The following is a 19,103-nucleotide window of genomic DNA, read 5'->3' as shown; positions in this document are numbered from 1 at the left end:
AATATGGGGATGGATGGCATCCTGCAGCAGGGAGTTCCTCCAGGGGATGCTGGGTTGTGGGACCCACCAGCAGGAATGGACAGGTTTTGCAACCCAGCCTCCCTGGGTCCCACCCCACTCAGTGAATCCCACAGCTGTGTGGGGAGGGGGACAGGTCTGCACAAGGAACCTGCACAGACCAGGATCCTCTGTCCCAGGCCCTTAAGAGCCATCTTTGCTGCCATGAGCCTTCATCACCTCCGTCTGCCTGACCTAGCTTGGAAATCTCAGCAACAGGACCCCGGGATCCAAATGCCGGTGTGTTCCTGGTGGGATTTAGGGAGTTTGGAACCAGGAGGGGCTGGACTAGCAGGATGCATCCACCTGGATTATGCCCTGGACCACCAGACAGTGGCCAACGAGCAATACTCAGGGCCAGCAGATCCTCAGCAAGGCTGGGTGGGTGGCTGTGCTATGAAACCCCTTCCCTCCATCCATGGGGGAGAGCTGCAGAGTGGAGCAGTGCCCCTGGAACAGGAGAGAGGGATTTGCAGGGGATGCAGCAGGATGTGGAAGGTATTCTCAAGCCTTTCCACCCCCTCAGTCTGACCAGTACAGGGTGCTGGTAGCTTTCAGGATGGTTGGAGGACCTTGGAGCTGAGCAATGAGGACAGGATCCACCTCCAGTGGCTTCAGACCTCTCCAGCCAAGCTGGCAAAGGAGTCATCCCCCAAGGATCAGGTTCCTCAAGCTGATGCTAGATATCTCATGGAGACCCAAGTTAGAAGGACCGAACGCTTCTGGAGGCTCCTAACCCCCTTCACCTGCCCTATCATGTCCAGCACCTCCAGCAGGAGTTGGGATGGACTGTGCTATGCATCCCGTGCTTCCCACATGGGGGAGAAGAGCACAGACACAGCCCTTGCTGCAGCACACAGGGACAGCAGGCAGGGCTTGCCCATGCACCATCTGGCTTGGCTGGGTGATGATGCTCCAGGGTGGTCCTTGTCCCTGGGAGCCACCAGGCTACGAGCCACCAAGCCATGTCAAGGATCTGAGCACCTCGTCCCTCTGAGGACAGCTGGAGCCCTGTGATCCCTGCCAGGAAGCCAGGTCCCCTCTGGTGGCACCGTGTCCGGACAGGTCCCGTGGATGAGAGCTCAGGCATTAACACCCTGTGGCTCCCACCCATGTCCCTGCCGCCTCAGGATGGAGGGCACAGACCACGGGATGGCACAGACCATGGGACAGGCTCTCCATGCCAAGACCAGCAGGGACCTCCCCCAACCCCAATCCCTGTACAGCTCTCCCAGAAATCAGCCCCAGATCCTCCTGCCCCTCTAAGTCAAGGTCTGCACTGGCAGCAGCCGGTGGGTCCTTCCCTCCTGCAGCACATCTGTGTCCACCACGGGGGGAACCCTGTGGGGGATTTATGGGAAGAGCCCATGACAGTGCTGGGATGGAGTGTCCCATGTCCCTGGGGACTGCCACAGAGCCCCCACAGGCACCGCTTCTGCAGAGCTCGGAGTTCTTGGAGTGTTCCCCCCGCCCCCGGCAGGGATGTGGTTGGACAGCACCACCTCGGCCAGGTGATGTCTCCAGGGCGTTGACCACCATTAACCTGCTGAAACACCTTCATTAACATCTGAAACGTGGGACGGACCCTCCGGCCAGGCTGCTCCAGGGGCGCTGGAACCAGCTCGGCAAAAAAGCCTGAGAAAAACCTTTGGCTCAGGTCTGCAGGTGATGATCCGAGCAGGAAACGGGGGCACGAGGGAACAGGGGATTTCAGGGGTCCCCCATCATGGCAGGGCCATCAGGAGACGGGGTGCAACATGAGGAAGAGCTTTTAGAAGGCAAGAGACTTGGGGACACGATACCTGCCAGGTGACAGCACATGGGGAATGTCACAGGCTCGCGTTGGGGACGGAGGTCACTCCCACACCCCCTCCTTGACACTGCTGCCACAGCGCTCCCACTTCTGCTCCTGCCGCCCCCCACATCCCCCCTGTCACCCCCAATCCGCCCCGGTGCCACACAGGTCCCGGTGCCGCAGCCGCAGCCCGGGCTCCGCGCTGGGGTGACCGCGGTGACCCCGCGCCGTGGTTTGGGGTGTCACACCCCGGCCCCGCCGCCTTACCTGCATCAAGGTGCGCAGGGACTCCACGTAGGACTGCTCGGTGTCCAGCAGGGTCATGATGACGTGTTTCCTCATGTCCTGCCCGGGGGGGAAAGACACACGGGTGTTTGGGGGTGACCCGGGGCGGGCGAGCTGCGTGCCGGGGGTCGGGGCCGGCACCGGGGCCGGCTGGGGAGGCTCAGCACCGGAGGAGCCCGGCTGGCGTCCAGCTCCCCTGCGCTGCCTCTCCACCCCGATGGAGGAATCCGGGAGGATTAGGAAGTACATGACACCGAGCGCACAGACGCCTGGTTTCCTCCGAGCCGCGTCAGGAGCCCGCCCTGGAGCTCACAGCCCTACATGGGTCGGTCCCGGAGCCCTCTGGCTCTCCAGCGGCTCCGCTCCGAGCGGACCCGGAGGAATTCGCCTCCCGCCCAGCATCCCGGGCACCCTGGGGCTGGGCTGTGGCCCCACGGCAGGCGGATTAATGGGGTGGCGGTGTGGGATGGGCCGCCGGCCTCGGGAAGCCGATGGGTCGGGGTCTTCTTGGCTGTGGGGCTCAGGGACCCCTCTCGTGTGCACTCCCTGCAGCCCAGCCTCGGGGCCCGACGCTCCAGAGCCCAGGACATGAGACACCCCGAAAGTTCTGGGTGTGAGATGTTCCAAAGGCTCTGAGTGCAGAGACACCCCAGAAGTTCTGGGTGTGAAACGCTTCGAGGCTGCTGGGTGTGAGACACCCCGAGAGATTCCGGTGAGAGATGCCCCAAGGGCCCTGGGCCTCGAAAGTTTTGGATGCAGAAATGCTGCAGAGGTGCGGTGAAGATCCCCCAGGAGTTTTGTGTTTGGATACACTCCAGAGATTCGGGGTGCAGAGACACCCCAAAGGTTTTGCATGTGAAGGTGCCCCGAGAGACTCCAGGTGCAGAGATATCCCAAAAGCTTTTGGTGCAGAGATGCTCCAAGTGCCCTGGGTGCACGGACATCCCTAAAGTTTTGCATCTGCAGAATCTCCAGAGTCCCTGGATGTGAGACACCCCAGATGTCCTCAGTCTCGTGGGATGAGCCCCTGTCCCCTGGACACACGGGGCTGTGCCCTCCCCAGTGGGGACACAATGAGCTGTGAAGCTGCTCTGCAGCCACAGGAAGGAGTGTGACCACCCTCAACACGGACAGAGACCACCGTGCCCCTCGTGGTCTCCAGGGAGCAATGGAGAGGGACCCTGGCCAGACCCTGCTCCGTGTTCTAGGAGAGAGCCGTGCCTCAGTTTCCCTGCTCCCCACCAGGCTGCGATGGAACCAAGCACGGAGGAAACTCTCGTCTAGAGCCAAATATTGGTGACGGGTCCAAGTCTCTCCAGGAATCAGGAAGCCATGGTGACACTGGAGCCCTCGGGGACACCAGCTGAGACCTCCCCTCTTGGTTAGAAGGCTTACCAATGCTCTCACTGCCAGATTAATTTGTTGTAATTAAGGACGGACGGGCACTCACTGGAGGAGGGAGCTTAGGGGAATCCGATGCCCCAGCTGAGGAAGCTGCCTCAGTTTCCACAACCCTCACCCAGCCTGTGGTTCCCAGCTGCTCCTGTCTTCTCCTGGAGCTGTCCTGGCTCAGGACTGGAGCAAGGGGTCAGACCCAGGAGCTGAGCAGGCTCAGCACCACACGCTGCACCAGCAGCTGGGGGTTTGCAGCAGTGGGGAGACGCAGGATGAGGCCCAGCTCTTGGCAAGGGGATTTTTTCCACTGTATTATGCCGGCAGGGGCCAATTCCCACTGGGATGAGCAGGGGCTGGGTGTAAGGTACCGTACAAGCAGGGCAAACGCAGGACGTGCCCCACTGCATTCCCACTGGGGGGCTGACGATGCTTCAGTCTCCATCTGCTCATCCCGGGGACGCCCCCGCCTCACCCCGGCCTCATCCTGCCTCCCCCGAGATGCTCAGCACGCTGGAGATCAGCCCCTGCCGCCACGGGAATCGGAGTATTTCCCCCCAGTCGACGCCTCCGCGGTGTAAATCAGCACTGGGGGGGCGCTGGCAGCGATGGCTCCGGCCCCCCTTCACCCCCTCCGGGCGGGAGCACCCCCGCTCCCCGCAATCCAGAGAAGCCCGGGGGGTGTGGAGCCGAGGATGAGGATGGAGGCAGCGTTGCCACGGCAATCGCGGTGCGGACCCCACAGGTGCCGGGTTCTGCACACGTGTCCAAACATGACGCATCCGTGCACCCCCATCCCACCCCCGCATCCCACCGGCGCCCCCCGCCCCGGCCCCGGGACCCCTTTTGCCATCACCTCGCTCCCACCGCGGCTGCCGCAGCCCTTCTCCGGCAGCTCCTCGGCCGCCCCGCTGAGCCCGGAGGTGGCGAAGGCCGCGTCGATGCCGTCCCCGATGTCTCGCATGTCCTCCAGCGCGATGGTGAACTGCGCCAGAGTCCTCACCATCTGCAGCATGCGGGTCCCGGGGGTCGGTCCGTCCCACGCGGCCCAAGGAATCGCGCAGAAATCCCCTCTCTATCTCTCCGTCTCTATCCCCAGGTGTCCGCCCCAGCCGGAACGCTGCGCCGGGATGCGGCGGGGAGGGGAATAAAAGCGAGGCGCTATTTATATCGCCGGGGTTCGCTGTGGATGTGGAAGTACGGGGATGGATGGAAAGCCCTCCCGCAGAGCGGCTGCGGGGTGCGAGGCTGCGCCTGCGTCCGTGGCCACGCCAGGGTCCCCGGCCCCCGGAGCTGCCCGGGCACGGGCAGCGGTGGCAGCGCGGCAGGCAGAGCCGTGCCCACACACACACAGGGCAGGGCCGGATCCCGCCGAGGGATGCTGCTGGAAAGGCTTTTCCCAGGGAGGATGCTGGGGGTGGGGTGGGGGGAGCTGGTGCTTTCTTGGGGCCCGTGACTTTTGGGGAGGGGGACGCACGGGTGATGCTGGGGTGCTCGGCATCCTTAGGGACTCCATCCCTGTGAATATCCCCCTCCCTGACCTTGCAGGCAGGGAAACTGAGGCGCACCCCCTTTCCCTCAGGGCATCGTCACCTCAGCACCCACATCCCTGCTGGCCGGGTGATGCATCCTGCCCAGATCTGTTTGTAACGCTCCCCTCCTGCTCCGTTAATTAAATCTAATTAGCCGCTCACCCCGTTTCCACAGCAACGGCGTGCAGCAGGGCTGCATCCTCCCATTGCAGCCAGTAAATTTCCTCTTGGAGATGAGGACGGTGAGCAGCCCAGGCCGGGAAGTGTGCGCGGCAGAGGACGGACCACTCGGGGCATGTCATGAGAGCTGCAGCAGCTGTCAGCGCGCCCAGGGGTCAGGGAGGAGGGACAGCTAATTGCCAGCCAGGTAACGAGGCTGTTCTCAAGGCAGCAGCTCCTGCAGAGCCCTGCTCATCCCAGCTGTTGGAATGCTGCGTTTGTTTGGTTTGCAATCCCAGATCTGTTTGGGTTGCAGTCCTGAGCTCTTCTGGGATCCAATCCCAGACCCATTTCTGCTGTAATCTCAGATTCCTTTAGGCTGCCATCCTAGAACCAGATTTGTTGCAAGCTCGGATCCACCTGCTTTGCAATCCCAGACCAATCTGGATTGAAACCCTGGGCTATTTTGAGCTCCAATCCAGATTCATTTTGGTGGTAATCCCAGACACATTTGGTCTGCAATCCCAAACCCACCTCACTTGCAATCCTGGGCATATCTGCATTGCAATCTGGGATCCATCAGGGATAAAATCCTGGGCTCTGCTAGAATCCTATTGCAAACATGCTTCTGTTGCAATCCCTGTTTTATTTGGGTTCCAATCCCAGACTAATTTCTGTTACAATACCAGATCCGTTTGGGTTCCAATCCCAGAACAAAATGGGTTGCTAATCTAGATCCATCCAGATTCCAGTTCCAGACCCTTCCATTTGCAATCCTGGGTGATTTTGGGTTGCAATCCCAAACCCACCTGGACTGCAAATACAGGGCCCAACTGGGCTGCAACACTCTGGGCTGCAATCCCAGACCCGCTTATTTGCCTCCTGGGCCCCATCTGTGTTGGGATCTGGGCCCTTTTGGGTTCCAATCCCAGACCCATCTAGCTGTAATCCCAAACCCATCCTTTGCAGTTCCAGAACCATTTGGGTTGCAGTCACAGGCCCAGCAAAGATTCAAACCTGGGTCCAGCCACATTGCAATCCCAAATCCATCTTTGCTGCAATCCCAATCCCATTCCTTTCGCAATCCCAACACCATTCCTGTTGCAATCTCAGACCCAACAGGGAAGCAAACCTGGGCCCATCTGAGTGGCAATGCCAGATCCATCTGGGCTGCAATCCCAGAACCACTCCTGTTGGAATCCTGGACCCACCTGGGATGCAGTTTTGGACCCGTTTGGGCTGTAACCCAAATCTGTCTGGGTCACAGTCTCAATCCCATTCCTTTTGCAATCCTGCATATAACAGAGATGCAAACCTGGGTCCAACCCTATTGCAATGCCCAATCTCTCTGGTTTGCAATCCCAATCCCACTCCTTCAGCAATCCCAATCCCATTCCTCCGGCAATCCCAACCCCACTCTTCCAGCGATCTCAATCCCATTTTTCCATCAATCCCAATCCCATTTTTCCATCAATCCCAATCCCATTCCTCTGGCAATCCCAACCCCACTCCTCTGGCAATCCCAATCCCAATCCCACTCCTCCGGCAATCCCAACCCCGCTCCTCTGGCAATCCCAATCCCATTTTCCCATCAATCCCAATCCCATTTCTCCGGCAATCCCAGCTGCTGTCCTGCCGCAGCCCCGTCCATCCCAGCGCTGCCGCACCGCGGGCTCCGGGACCCGGCGGCTCTGCCCGCACAGCTCCCCCGAGCCATCCCCCGGGAGCTCCCCGGGGCGAGCGGGGCGATCCCTCCATGGCAGGAGAGCCTTTCCCATTCCCTGAACGCCACCCTTGGATCAATCCCTCGCTCCAAGCCAGCGTCCCCCCGCGGGAGCAGCGCAGGGACACTCGCCGCTGGCGGCCGGAGAGGTCGCGCTTTCCTCCCGTGGCTCTGGAACCCTCTCTCAAACCCCTCGGGGTGTGGCAGGGAGGGGGGGATGGCTGCAGAAGGGTTAAACCCGGCCTAGGGAAGGAGCCAGGCCGGATCCCGCTGCGCTTTCGGGGGCCCGGCGGGGGTCACCTCTCCATCACCCAGGGAAGCCAGCCCCGGAGCGATGCCGGCCTGGACCCCCCTGCAAGCGGCCCGCAGCCCACAGGAAATTCCTGGGAGTGTTTGGCCACTCCAACAGCGCTGCCTATTTTTAGGGCTGTCTAAAATATGAGCCGGTTATTTTTAGCAGCGCGGCTCTTTGTAAACACCTTTAGATTTCCTTTCGGACCAGCCCCTGTTGTTGTTTTTTTTTTTTCCCAGCCTGGGTGTTTCCTCCCCCAAAACCCCAAACCCTGCTGGGAAATGCGTGCCAGCTCCTTGGGATGGGGCCAAGGGACTCGTCCCCCATCCCAAGGCACGCCAGCATGGCAAAATGCTCCTGAAAACCCAAAGATGGAGAGGATCCGGCCCAGGGGCTTGGGGGGTGAGTCAGCAGCACCCCAAACCTGGGATGGGGGGATAAGGAAAGACCTTTTCCCCCAGCTTTCCCTCTGACACTGGAAATACAACCCTGAAGAAGGATGGGAACTCTCCCATCTTGATTATTTTTTAATTAGGGTCAGGGTGCAACCCCATCATTTTGCTTTTCCCTGTGCAGGAATATCAGTGCAGGATGAGTTTGAGCATCCCCACGGATTTTAACACATCCTCAAATATTTGGAAAAGGCCGTGGTATATTGTGTCCTGCCTCCACCCCCGCAAACAAAGAGGCATGGATGCATGAAAGTCCTAAAACATCCATTTTTTAAACAAACAAAGGCCAAAGGGAGAGTAGGAATGTACATTCCGTGAGGAATCACAGCCATCACACAAATTCTGGCCCTTGAGCCCGTGCACACATCAGTGCATGGAATGATGATGTTTTCAGACACTCTGAAGACTCCCCCCACTCTCCCAAATCCTGGGAATTTGGTCGGTGTGGGAGGGTGTTCCTTGTGCTGTCACCACCTGCCTGGGATGCCAAAATCACATCCCATGGGAAGGAGGATCCCTGTATCCCCAGAGATCATCCCAAAATTCCCACAGCCACGGCACTCGGTGTTTCTCCCTTCCATTGGTGTAACAGCACCCAGCCATGCCCTGAGTGAGCTGCAGCAGCGATTTCATCCCCAAGACCCTGCTCTGAGGCAAAAATATCCAGATTTAGGGGGAAAAGTGGAGCAGTTTAGATCACTTTGGGAGTGGGATTTGCTGCTCAGGGCCTTCCTGCAGCTGCTGAAGGAGGAGCCAACCCTGCCTCAAGCGAAATTATTCCCACCCCTCCAAAACACGCCAAAATTTTAAGAGTCAATAAATACAAGTGGTTTTTCCCCTCACTGTGGCTCGTTCCTGCTGCCAGCTCCTGATGGGAGATTCTCTAGGGTGTCACAGTAGGGTTGTGCTAGGAGCTACCTTGGCACCTCCTTGAAACCACCATTCCCAGTCTGAAAGAATCTGGAATTTCTGCTCCTTTTCTTTCCCTGTATGCTTGTTGCCAGGGTAGATCCCACTAGAGGGAGCTGGGACATAGTGGGAGCCACTGGTCCACAGGGATAGTGCATGGTGAATTCCCAAGCTTAACAATTTTAACACATCCTCAGCTCTCTTTCTACCACAGCTCTGGAAAGAAAAGGCTTGGAAATAAACTGGACCTGCTTCCTTCCATCCCAATGCAATGAGCAAACACCTCTGCAACAAACAGCATCATCCTGGCATGTAAGACTTCCTCATGCAGCCAGAAAAGCTCCTGGCTGGCACCATCTCCCAAAACAGGATGATGCTATTCCATCCAGTCCTGTATTTCCTCAATCACTCAGCCTCTGGCAGGAAATCACTCGGGAGAAGAAAAAAAAATCACATTCTGTCCTCTTGGGGAGTATTAAAGCAGGAGGCTTGATGGGGTTTTGTGGGGTTTTCAAACCTCGGCAGCCTTTCCCTTGGGATCAGTGATGCTCTGCCCTGTGTCCCACACGTGCCATAAAGCTGGGGCACGGCAGCCACCAAGGAGAGGATCAGCCACTGCCATCCCTGGCTGCCAATCCCCCCCATTCCACGGTGCCAGTCACCTTTTTGGGACATGCCAGCCCTTCCCTGGGTGCCAATCACCTCCATCCCCGAGCACCTCTTTTTCCAGGTGTCACCTCATCCCTGGCTTCCAATCTCTCCCTCCCTGCTACCAGCCTCTCATCTCTAAATACCAGTCAAGCCATCCCTGGGACCACCAGGTCCTGGGGAAGCCACTCCCATGGGAACAGGAGGACCTGTGGCACAGCAGAGGAGCCCGAGCCTGCCGTAGGGAATCACATCCCTCCATCCATCCCTCCCTGGCCAGCCTCTCCCTGCTCTCCCACGGGTAAGCAAAGTCCGAGCTGCTCTCCAAAGAGTAACTTCTTGAAAGGAAATAAGAGCATAAATCAGCAGCTCTGATTCAGCCCCGCTTCGGTTACTAATAATATTCCCGTGTTTATTCGCAGGCCCGGGGCTGGAGATGTTTGCTTTTCCCTCGGCCGTGGTTTTTCCCAGGCTCCCAGCTCACAGAGGAGCATTGATTTGGTCAGGGATGCTCCCATGGAGAAACCCGGCAGCACCACCGCCTCCAGGATGGGGAGGATGAGGAGGAGGAGGAGCAGCAGGGCAGCTTCAGCCCCAGAGCACGGGAATTCAGTTGTTTTCCCTTCTTGGACTTCTCGGCTGCGGTGATTCATCCCGGGAGGACACGGCCTGGCTGCAATTCTGCTTTTAAAGTGTGAGGGAAAAAAAAAAGGGAATAAAAAATAAAGGAGTTGGGGCAACTTTTCCAAGGCAGGGTGGAAGGATGCTGGGCATCCCTGTGCTGTCCAGGGGAGCAGCAGCGCCGGGGGCGGCGGTGGGATCGGGAATGGGGAGCTCTCATCTCCCAAAGCAACAAAATTCCTCCTCTAAATGCTCAGTGGAGCTTTTCCTGTGGGATTTTCACTGGAAATCAGGGTTTCCGCCGGTGGCACTGGGGTGAGGGGTTCTCTCCTCTGCCAAAATTCGAAGCTCAGGATTGTGCTGTGCATCTCCTACATCCTCCCTGCACTGCTGGCAGCATCCCATGGATCCCCCCTCTCCACGCCTCCCTTCCCACCCGATCAGAGATGCTCACCCCAATTTAACCCTCCCTGATTGCCATCCATCCCCTGGCACGTCTGCAGAGCCCTTACACAGCCAGTGGTCTGGGGCAGAGCTGGGGGCTCGTGGCCCCCCATTTGCTGCCAGCCTTTGCCGAGTCCTGGAGCAACTTTCACCAAATATGGAAGGTTTTTTTTGCCTCCGGTTTTCGGCACGCAGGCCACAACCCAAGAGCGCAGCTTTCCAGATGCTGAGGTCAGCCCAGCTCTTCTTCCCTCCCCCTGCTCCTTCCCTGCTGCCTCCCAGTGGGCTTGGCCCTGCACCCACCGGGACAGGAGTAATTCCACCCCCTCAACTCACTGGAATCCCTGGGTCCCCCACCAGCATCCTCTGCTGCTGCCACAAACCTGACCGCACGCCACCCCAAAAACAATTGTTTTTAGGATTTTGGGGGACCAGGAAGCCAGGGGGAAAGGTACCTGATGCTGGCACTCCCTGGCATCACTGCTGGATGCCAAGCTGGCACAGGTGGGATGTAGCCAGAAGCCTTGGGATAGCCAGGAGGGAGACAGCCTGGCATGCAGGGAGTGATGGGCAGCAGGAGGTGTTTGGTACCCAGGAGCTGATGGGGATCCAGGTCTCCATGTGGAGTCAGAATTCCAAGTATACCTGAAGCCAAGAGCTATCCAGGAGTCAAAGATGATGGATGCTCAGAAGCTGCTCTGGAGTCCATGGGCACCCAGAAGCCAGTGGGGACTCCCTGGGTACCCAGGAGCTGATGGATGCCCAGGATCCAAAAGAGACTGAATCCACAGGCACAAAGGAGCTGAAGGACACCCAGGAGACAACACTCACAGGCTTATGGGCATCCAGAGGCCATGGGCAGCCAGGAGCTGATGGATGGCCAGCATCCAACAGGTATCCAGCAGTCCACAGACACCCAGAGGCAATGGGAATGCTGGAGCTGATGGATTCCTAGGATCCAACAGGTGTCAGGAGTCCATAGACGCTCACAAATCCAGAAGTAATCACAGGGCCCTGTGAGCTGATGGACCCCCAGGTGCCAACCAGTACCAGGAGCCCATGGGCACCCAGAAATGTCATCCAGCAGCTGACAGATAGCCAGGAGCTGACAGATGGATTCTTAGGATCAAACAGGCCCTAGAAGCCCGTGGGCACCCACAAATCCACAAGCACCCAGGAGCTGACGGAGGAGGTAGGAGACCTGAACACCCTGTGCCATGCCCCTGCCAGGACTTCTCCTGTCCCTCCTGCCTGGATCCATGTCCTGGAAGCAGCTGAGGTGCAACCACCAGCCTTCACCCTGCTGTGCCCCACAGACTCCCTGTGCCTGGCGCTCCGTGGGTCCCCCCAGCCGGCTGCAAGCGGGACGGCAGGGATCTGGGGAGGGGGGGAACCACGCAGCTGGCCAGGAACGCCCACAGCCCACGTCACATCACAGTCCAGGCGAGAGGTGACAGCTTCCCTGCCCCGTCATTGTCACGGCGGCACCCTGGGGTGGGGGCGAGGGGGCGGAACGGGGGGGGGTTCAGCATCCACTGACCTGCGCCAGGCTCGGACGATCGAGGGCCGAGTTCCCTCTCCGCTCATCGAGGCTCTGAGCCATCTACATCCCATCTCACCGGGGTTTTGGGCGACCCAAAAGAAATCAAAAGGACCAAACCCGATCCCCTACCGCTAGCGACGGTGTTTCTGCCGAGGGGTCAGGATGAAACTCTTCCAAAAAAAAAAAAAAAGAGCAAGAAGAAGGATGCCAAATCAGGGCAGGCCAGCGAGTCTGCTGCTACTCCAGCTAAAAAAAGCAGGAAACCATATCCCAGGCTCGGAGATGCCAATCTTCCCATGCAAACAACTCCCTTTTTGTTTTTTTTGGAGAGTATCGGAGGGCTCGGGAATAGGCAGTCACAAATAGCAACTCCACAGCACCACCAAGGAAAGGTTCTCCAGCCCCGGGGACCATGCAGGGATGCTGGTGACCCCACAGCAGGATGGTGGCTTCTCCAGGTGGTGGCTGTCCCCTCACTGGGATGGTGACTCCTCCAGAGGAAACCTGGTGGTGGATACTACCACAGGTGTCTTTTTCCCAGCACATCCATGCAGGGATGTCCTGGTGGAGTTCACTGGTGTCCTGGATGTCACTGGTGGGGTGGAAGGTGGTGGTGGCCATCTTCTGGTTCCGAAAAAGGGACATGCCTGGAGTTTCTGGGACAACGCAGGACATAGGGGTGACACAAGCCCAACATCTGCTCCATCAATCCTTCCACCACTTGGATTAAAGGGATTCTACTCAAAATACCCTGCAGAAGGTACAGGGGAGCACCAGGCTTGGGGACAGCCCCCAGATGCACCCAGGAATGGTTGCCATGAGGGCAGGAACTGGGCAGACTGGGATCAGCCTCCTGCTCCCCGGAAGCTGAGCGGCTCCAACGGGAGTTTGCACAAAAAGTGAGTTACTGGAATACTTTTACCCAGATGCTGATTTTTGTTCTCCCTCCCATTGGCTGGGCTGCAGTTCCCAAAGAACCAAAAGCAAACACACTATTTTTAGAGAAGAGTTCATTTACTGGAGCCATTCCCTTTGAAATTCCTCACTCATCCTCTCCATGGAAACCGAGGGAGTCCGGAGAAACAGCCCCACCGGGACCAACCATCAGAGCTTTAAAAAGAGCCACATTGAGGGAGAGGGGGTGGAAGTGACTGATTTTTCTTCACGGGACACATCCTGGCCTGGAAGCACCATGGTGGAAATGGCAACGTTTTTGTTTTAGTGGTCTCTGTCTGTGCAAGCTGGGCTTGATGCCTTCAGGAGACATCCTGGAAGATGGACCGTGTTTTCTTGGAAAATCATACCTAGATAGAGTATGGGGACTGTTGTCTTGGATGGGTGGTGGGAACGGGTGGAATGGGATGGGGGGATGGAAGCATGGACATGGATGGAGGTTGATGGACATGGAAGGAGATGGATGAAGATGGGAGGATGAACAAAGCAGATGGATGGATGGAGGATGGATGGATGGATGGATGGATGGATGATGGATGATGGATGGATGGATGATGGATGGATGGATGGATGATGGATGGATGGATGATGGATGGATGATGGATGGATGGATGGATGGATGGATGGATGGATGGATGGATGGATGGATGGATGGATGGATGGATGGATGATGGATGGATGGATGATGGATGGATGGATGATGGATGATGGATGGATGGATGGATGGATGGATGGATGGATGGATGATGGATGGATGATGGATGGATGGATGATGGATGGATGGATGGATGAGATGGATGGATGGATGATGGATGGATGATGGATGGATGGATGGATGGATGGATGGATGGATGAGATGGATGGATGGATGAGATGGATGGATGATGGATGGATGGATGGATGGATGATGGATGGATGGATGATGGATGGATGATGGATGGATGAGATGGATGGATGGATGATGGATGGATGATGGATGGATGGATGGATGGATGGATGGATGGATGAGATGGATGGATGGATGATGGATGGATGGATGGATGGATGATGGATGGATGGATAGATGGATGGATGGATGGATGGATGGATGGATGGATGGATGGGAGTCTCCTTCCCTGTTTTCCAGGGCATGTCCTGAGAGAAGAGGACACTGTACTGGCCAAACCCCAGTGCTGCTTTGCTGCACCTTCCCTCTGTGGGAGGGCATCTCCTTCTCCATCCTGGATTTAGGAGAAGTTCCTGCTGCAGCTTTGAAGCTGCGGGATGTCCCATGGGACCTGCTGTGACCAGGTGAGGGAGCTCAGCAAGGGGAGACCTCAGCACATCACCTCTCTGGGCACTCCCATCACACAGGGATCAATATCCAGGGGAAATCGCTGGGAAAGGCTCTAAATCGGAGAATGGGAGAATTACAGAATGGTTTGCACCAGATGGCACCTCAAGTTCATCTTGTTCCAACCCCCTCCCATGGGCAGGGACACGTCCCACTAGAACAGGCTGCTCCAAGGCCCGTGCAGTCTGGCCTTGAACACTTCCAAGGATCCCACAACCTTTGCAATGACGGATTAAGGCTGCAGGAACAAGCCCTGGGAAGCTTTGAGCTTCCATCCCAGCTGGGCTTGGCAGGAGGTTACCTGGAGGTTACATCTCAGAGAGGCCGACCTGCTGCTTCCCTGGTGAGAGCAGATGGAAGAACAAGGCCACCTCCTCCCAGAAGCTTTGGAGGCATGTGATTTTCCATGGAAAAGCCCAGGCATCTGTGCACAGATGCAGGCAGGGTGCAGGCAGGCTGCCCAGTGCATCTCTGAGAATATATCCCAGCACCAGGGATCTCCCTGTGCTTATCTGGGAATATGTCCCAGCACCAGGACCCTCTCCATAGCCCCTGTATGTCTATCCCTGCACTCCAGGACTCCCTGTGCACAAGTTCCAGGGATTTCTCTGGTTGCTCAAGCTCCAGAACCAGCCTCCCCCTGTGTACTCCTCCGTGCCCACCCTAGCCCCAGGGGGCTCTGGGTGCATCCCAGCTGCAGGACTGGGTCTCTCCAAAGCCAAGCTCCTGCCGAGCCCATTCCAGCCTCCCACCCTCGCTGCAGTCCCTGGATCCTGCCAAGAGCCTGACCTTTGGATCAGGCAGCCACGGGCCAAGGCCAGCCCCCAGGACCAGCTCAGCCCCGTGCTAACCCTGTCACTGCAAGGCTGGATCCTGCCCCGCACCACCATCCCAGGCCTCAAAGGATGCACATCCCACGTGGATCATCCCCTCTGGCAGAGCTCACTGCCTAATTAATTAGAGGCTTTTAATTAAAGTGGGGGGACAAGGGACAAAGCAGCCCTGTTCAAAGCTCTGGCAGTGAGGAAGGGAAGGGGCAGGAATGGGCAGAGTTAAGGGGATCTTGGCACCAGGGAAAGGAAGAGACAAAAAATGGGCAGAGATAAGGGGATTTGGGCACTGGGGAAGAGTAAAAAGTGGGCAGAGTTGAGGGGACTTTGTCACCAGGGAAAGAAAAGAAGTAGAATACAGGCAGAGTTAAGTGAATTTTGGCACAAGGGCAAGGAAAGAGTAAAAAAATGGGCAAAGATAAGGGATTTTGGCAGTGGGGAAAGAAAGAGACAAAAATGGGCAGAATTAAGGGGGTTTGGGCTGGATTACCTGACCCAGTGCCATTGATCCCAGGGTCAATCCGTGCCACTGACAGGAAGCATCACCTGATTCCAGCCAGCTTCTCCATGCTCCATCCCACATCCCACCTCTCTGAAGGGCTGCCTGTGTGCCTCAGTTTCCCCCCACTCCAGCATTTCGCTGAGCACAGCAGATCCAGGGAGGCAAAACCATTGGAGCAGGGAGAAGAGAGCCAAGATTTGCCCATTCCCACTTCTCTCCTGCTGCTGCTTTAATTACAGATTTCCAGTAACACCAAAAAACAAGACAACTGCCAGCCACAGCCCCAAACCTGGGGATTTACGGAAATGGAACGGAGGGAAACTGAGTCCAAAGATGACAGACTTTAGGAATATGTGGCCAGTGCATGGATCCGGCCTTTGAGCTGTCCCCATGGTGAGGAGGAGCTTCTGGAGGATCAGGGATGAGCCGGGAGAGAGGATGCTGGGGAAGAAAGGGGCTGGTTTACGCAAGCGTCCCTGGGAACGTGACCCCCACGTGTCCCCCCGGGATCCCCCTCCATCCCCGATGGCTTTTCCGGGGTGCAGCCGCCCCGCTCCGGGACCTGCAGGTGGGGAAGGCAGCGGCCGGGGCGATGGGGGCCGCGTTCCCACGACTCCCGTGCTCCCCAGAGGTGCTATATTTAAATCAATATTTTCCTGTTTAATCCGAGTGCTGCTAAGTCAACAAACACAGCATGACAGGGAACACGCCTAATTTTCCATCCCCAGACGGATTCAGCAACAGGGAGAGGAAAGATCCAAGGGGCTGCCGGTCTGGCATCCTGCTCCTACTTTCACTGAGCAGCAAATGGACCCCAAATCCATCCCAAACACACCCTAAATGCATCCTGGCTTGCTGCTAGGCTGTGTGGGGCTGCACACGTGCTCGTGTGTGCTGCCCGTTCCAGCAGCTTTTGGGATGCTGGAAGCATGAAAAAGTCTTTGAGTTTTGGGGTTGTTTCTTCTCCCATGGGATCTGCCAGAGTGGGATGTGCTGCTAACAACCCCTAAGGAACAAACAGCCCGGTGCCCACCATCAGGCACAGGGTGAAGGAGTTCTTCCACACCCAGGATGAACTGGATGGCTCCAGCCCCATGGAGAATTGCTGGAAAGCGCCCAGGACAAACAGTGCTGCCCCCGAGGGAGAACAGCACGTTACCTCTCTGGGAGGGATGTGCCAGATACACCTCTGCCAAAGCCACCACCAAACCATGGGAGCTGGGAAAATATCCTGGGGCAATGATGCTGCAGGGATACCCAACCCCAAGAGAATGCCTTGAGGGTGAAAGATTTTGGGAAAGAATATTTTAAGAGAGCATCACCCCAGAGGTGCCAGGCCCCATTATTAATCCCTTCCCAGTACAGTCTGGTGGAGATGGACACCCTCTCACCACCACCACCACACGAGACGGATGCTCCCATCCCCCAGAATTCCCAAGTGGAGGTGACCATTTCCTCACACAGACTCACAGCCTCACAATGCTGGCCATTTCCATTGAGTTAGGGAGGGGGGAAAAGAAAAAAGTAAAAAAATAAAAAAGTAAAAAATAAAGCTTATTTCTTCTCTGCTGGTCAGGGAGCACATAAATCCCTGTTCCCAGCCAGCCATCCCAGTGCCAAGTTATATCCGGTCCTCAGTGCTCTCACGTAGAATTAAAGCAACTCCCTCGCAGGGCTCGGTCCCCCTCCGCCCCCCCAGGCAAAGCTGGTGCCATCTGAAATAAAACATCCCAGCTCCACCATCTAATAAATCAAAAGGAGAAATAAAAATCCTGGTTTCAGTTAGGATATGGCTGGAGCACAAAGAAATCCCAAGGCAGGAGAGAGATTTGAAGATACAGCTGTGGTGTTGCCCTTAAAAGGGAAAATTCGCACCCTCTTCCCCAAGGCCGGAGGGTTCAGGCAAGGTGAGGAGCAGCATTCTCAGGGTCTGTTTCCACAGGGTGGCACATCCACCTGAGAACATGCTCGGCCAAACAGGGCTCCCAGCTGCTAAAAACCCACCCTAAATCATCCCAAAGCTGGGATCAGACCAGGGCTGGGGGTGTATTGGGGTGTGGGGTCAGCAGAGCATCCCTGATTATTGGGGCCATCAGGTACCGGCCCCAGGACACCCCAGGGACCTGCCTGAGTCAGAAACATCTCTCTATAAATGATTAAGATAAGCCATATATTATATAAACTAAACATATTAATTATTTAGAAATGCCACTGGGTGCACAGCCTCATCTTGGGGACCTGCCAATGTCCCCAAAGTGGCATCGGCCAAAGCTCCGGGAGGTTCCTCATTAACCCGTTTTAATTATAACGCTCAATGGTTTCACAGCACCTTTCAGCCCACGATCGCAGAAGACAAAGAACTAAACCTAAACTGGTCCATCAGGCAAAAAATGCTGCCAAATTCACCCAAAACATCCCCAAGGATGTTTCACGCGCTGGCCAAGAGCGGCCATCCCTGTTCTCAGCCGCCAACAGTGGCCGTCTGGCAGTGGGAACAGCAACGGGAGAAGGAGCTGGCTGGGGAGCAGAAATCCCTGGAGAATATTTCAAGGGGAATGTTGCTGCAGGGATGGTGGATTCCAAGAGAATAACCTGGGGGAATGATGCTGTGGGGATGCCATACCCCAGGAGAACCTCCTGGGGACGATGATGCTGCAAGGCTGCTGGATCCCACGAGAATATCCTGTGAGGAGGATGCCAGATCCCAAGAGAACATCCTGGGGAAAAGGTGCTGCAGGGATCTGGATTTTGAGAGGATCCAAAGAGAAGCAGCCTTGCTCCGTGTGGCTCTGCCCTGGCCAGCAAGGGTTACACAGCCGGGCTCAGCCCCGGGGACTTCACGCTTGGCTGCCGGAGGCTGCTGGAAGGGAATGGTCCAGCCCATCCTCTTAAATCGGCATCGGAGCAGGGGAGAGAGCCCTGCCAGCATCATTCCTGCGAGCTCTCAGCAGATCCCCCACGGGAGTGGGTATTTCTGGGCTTCTCCCAGAGCTATTAAAAGCCCCGTGGGTGCTGGCACTGCCGTGCCGCAGCAGGAGGTGATGCTTCCAAGCCCTTCCCGGCACAAACAGCCCGAGTGATGGGAGCCCAAATCCCTGTTCAAACAACAGCCAAGGGGCCAGGATTGCCAAAAACTCATCCCAGGAAGGATCCCAAAGCACACAGCTATGCTTCAGGGTGAGCAGAGCACCTTCACATCCCCCAGACTGCACCAGTTCTTCCCCAGAGAGGATCAAACTTTTACCTATCAATCAAATATTCAGTGCATGCACAGAAATATTTTCCCCCTTTTCCCCACCCACCAGCATGGCAATGCTCACATTCCCAAGTGGAGGGATGGTGTTTTTTTGGGGGGGGAATATGTAGATTTGCTCAATAAGGGCTGTAACATGAGGAATCCCAAGCAGAAGGTTCGTTTAAACCTTCCCATTAAGGGAAAAGGTAATTTTTGGTTCAGCATCTCAGGGATGGTCAATTTATCAGTACCTTATATAGCATCACTGAGAGATGTTCTATATAAACATAAAATTGTATATACATTTATAAAACCCTCTTCCACCAAGACTTGGTGCTATTTAACCTGAAATCTGCTTTTTCCCATCCAAAAACTGCCTTTTTATCGAGGAGGTTGC

General features: G+C 56.6%; 1 protein-coding gene across 1 annotated transcript in view; it reads right to left on the bottom strand.

Annotated features, from left to right (window-relative positions):
- ARHGEF17 (Rho guanine nucleotide exchange factor 17) overlaps window positions 1–19,103 on the bottom strand; it is a 30,842-nt gene that overhangs the window by 8,625 nt on the left and 3,114 nt on the right. The window contains exon 2 of the mRNA XM_014253496.2: window positions 2,120–2,197. Within this exon, the coding sequence (XP_014108971.2) occupies window positions 2,120–2,197 (78 nt within the window). The remainder of the gene's footprint in view (window positions 1–2,119; window positions 2,198–19,103) is intronic.

This window comes from Pseudopodoces humilis, chromosome 2 (assembly GCF_049639895.1).
Source record: "Pseudopodoces humilis isolate 2021_Gansu_Grassland_sample_001 chromosome 2, ASM4963989v1, whole genome shotgun sequence".
Classification (NCBI taxonomy): Eukaryota; Metazoa; Chordata; class Aves; order Passeriformes; family Paridae; genus Pseudopodoces; species Pseudopodoces humilis.
The sequence above is the reverse complement of the archived record's forward strand: the minus strand, read 5'-3'. Positions and strand labels throughout refer to the sequence as shown.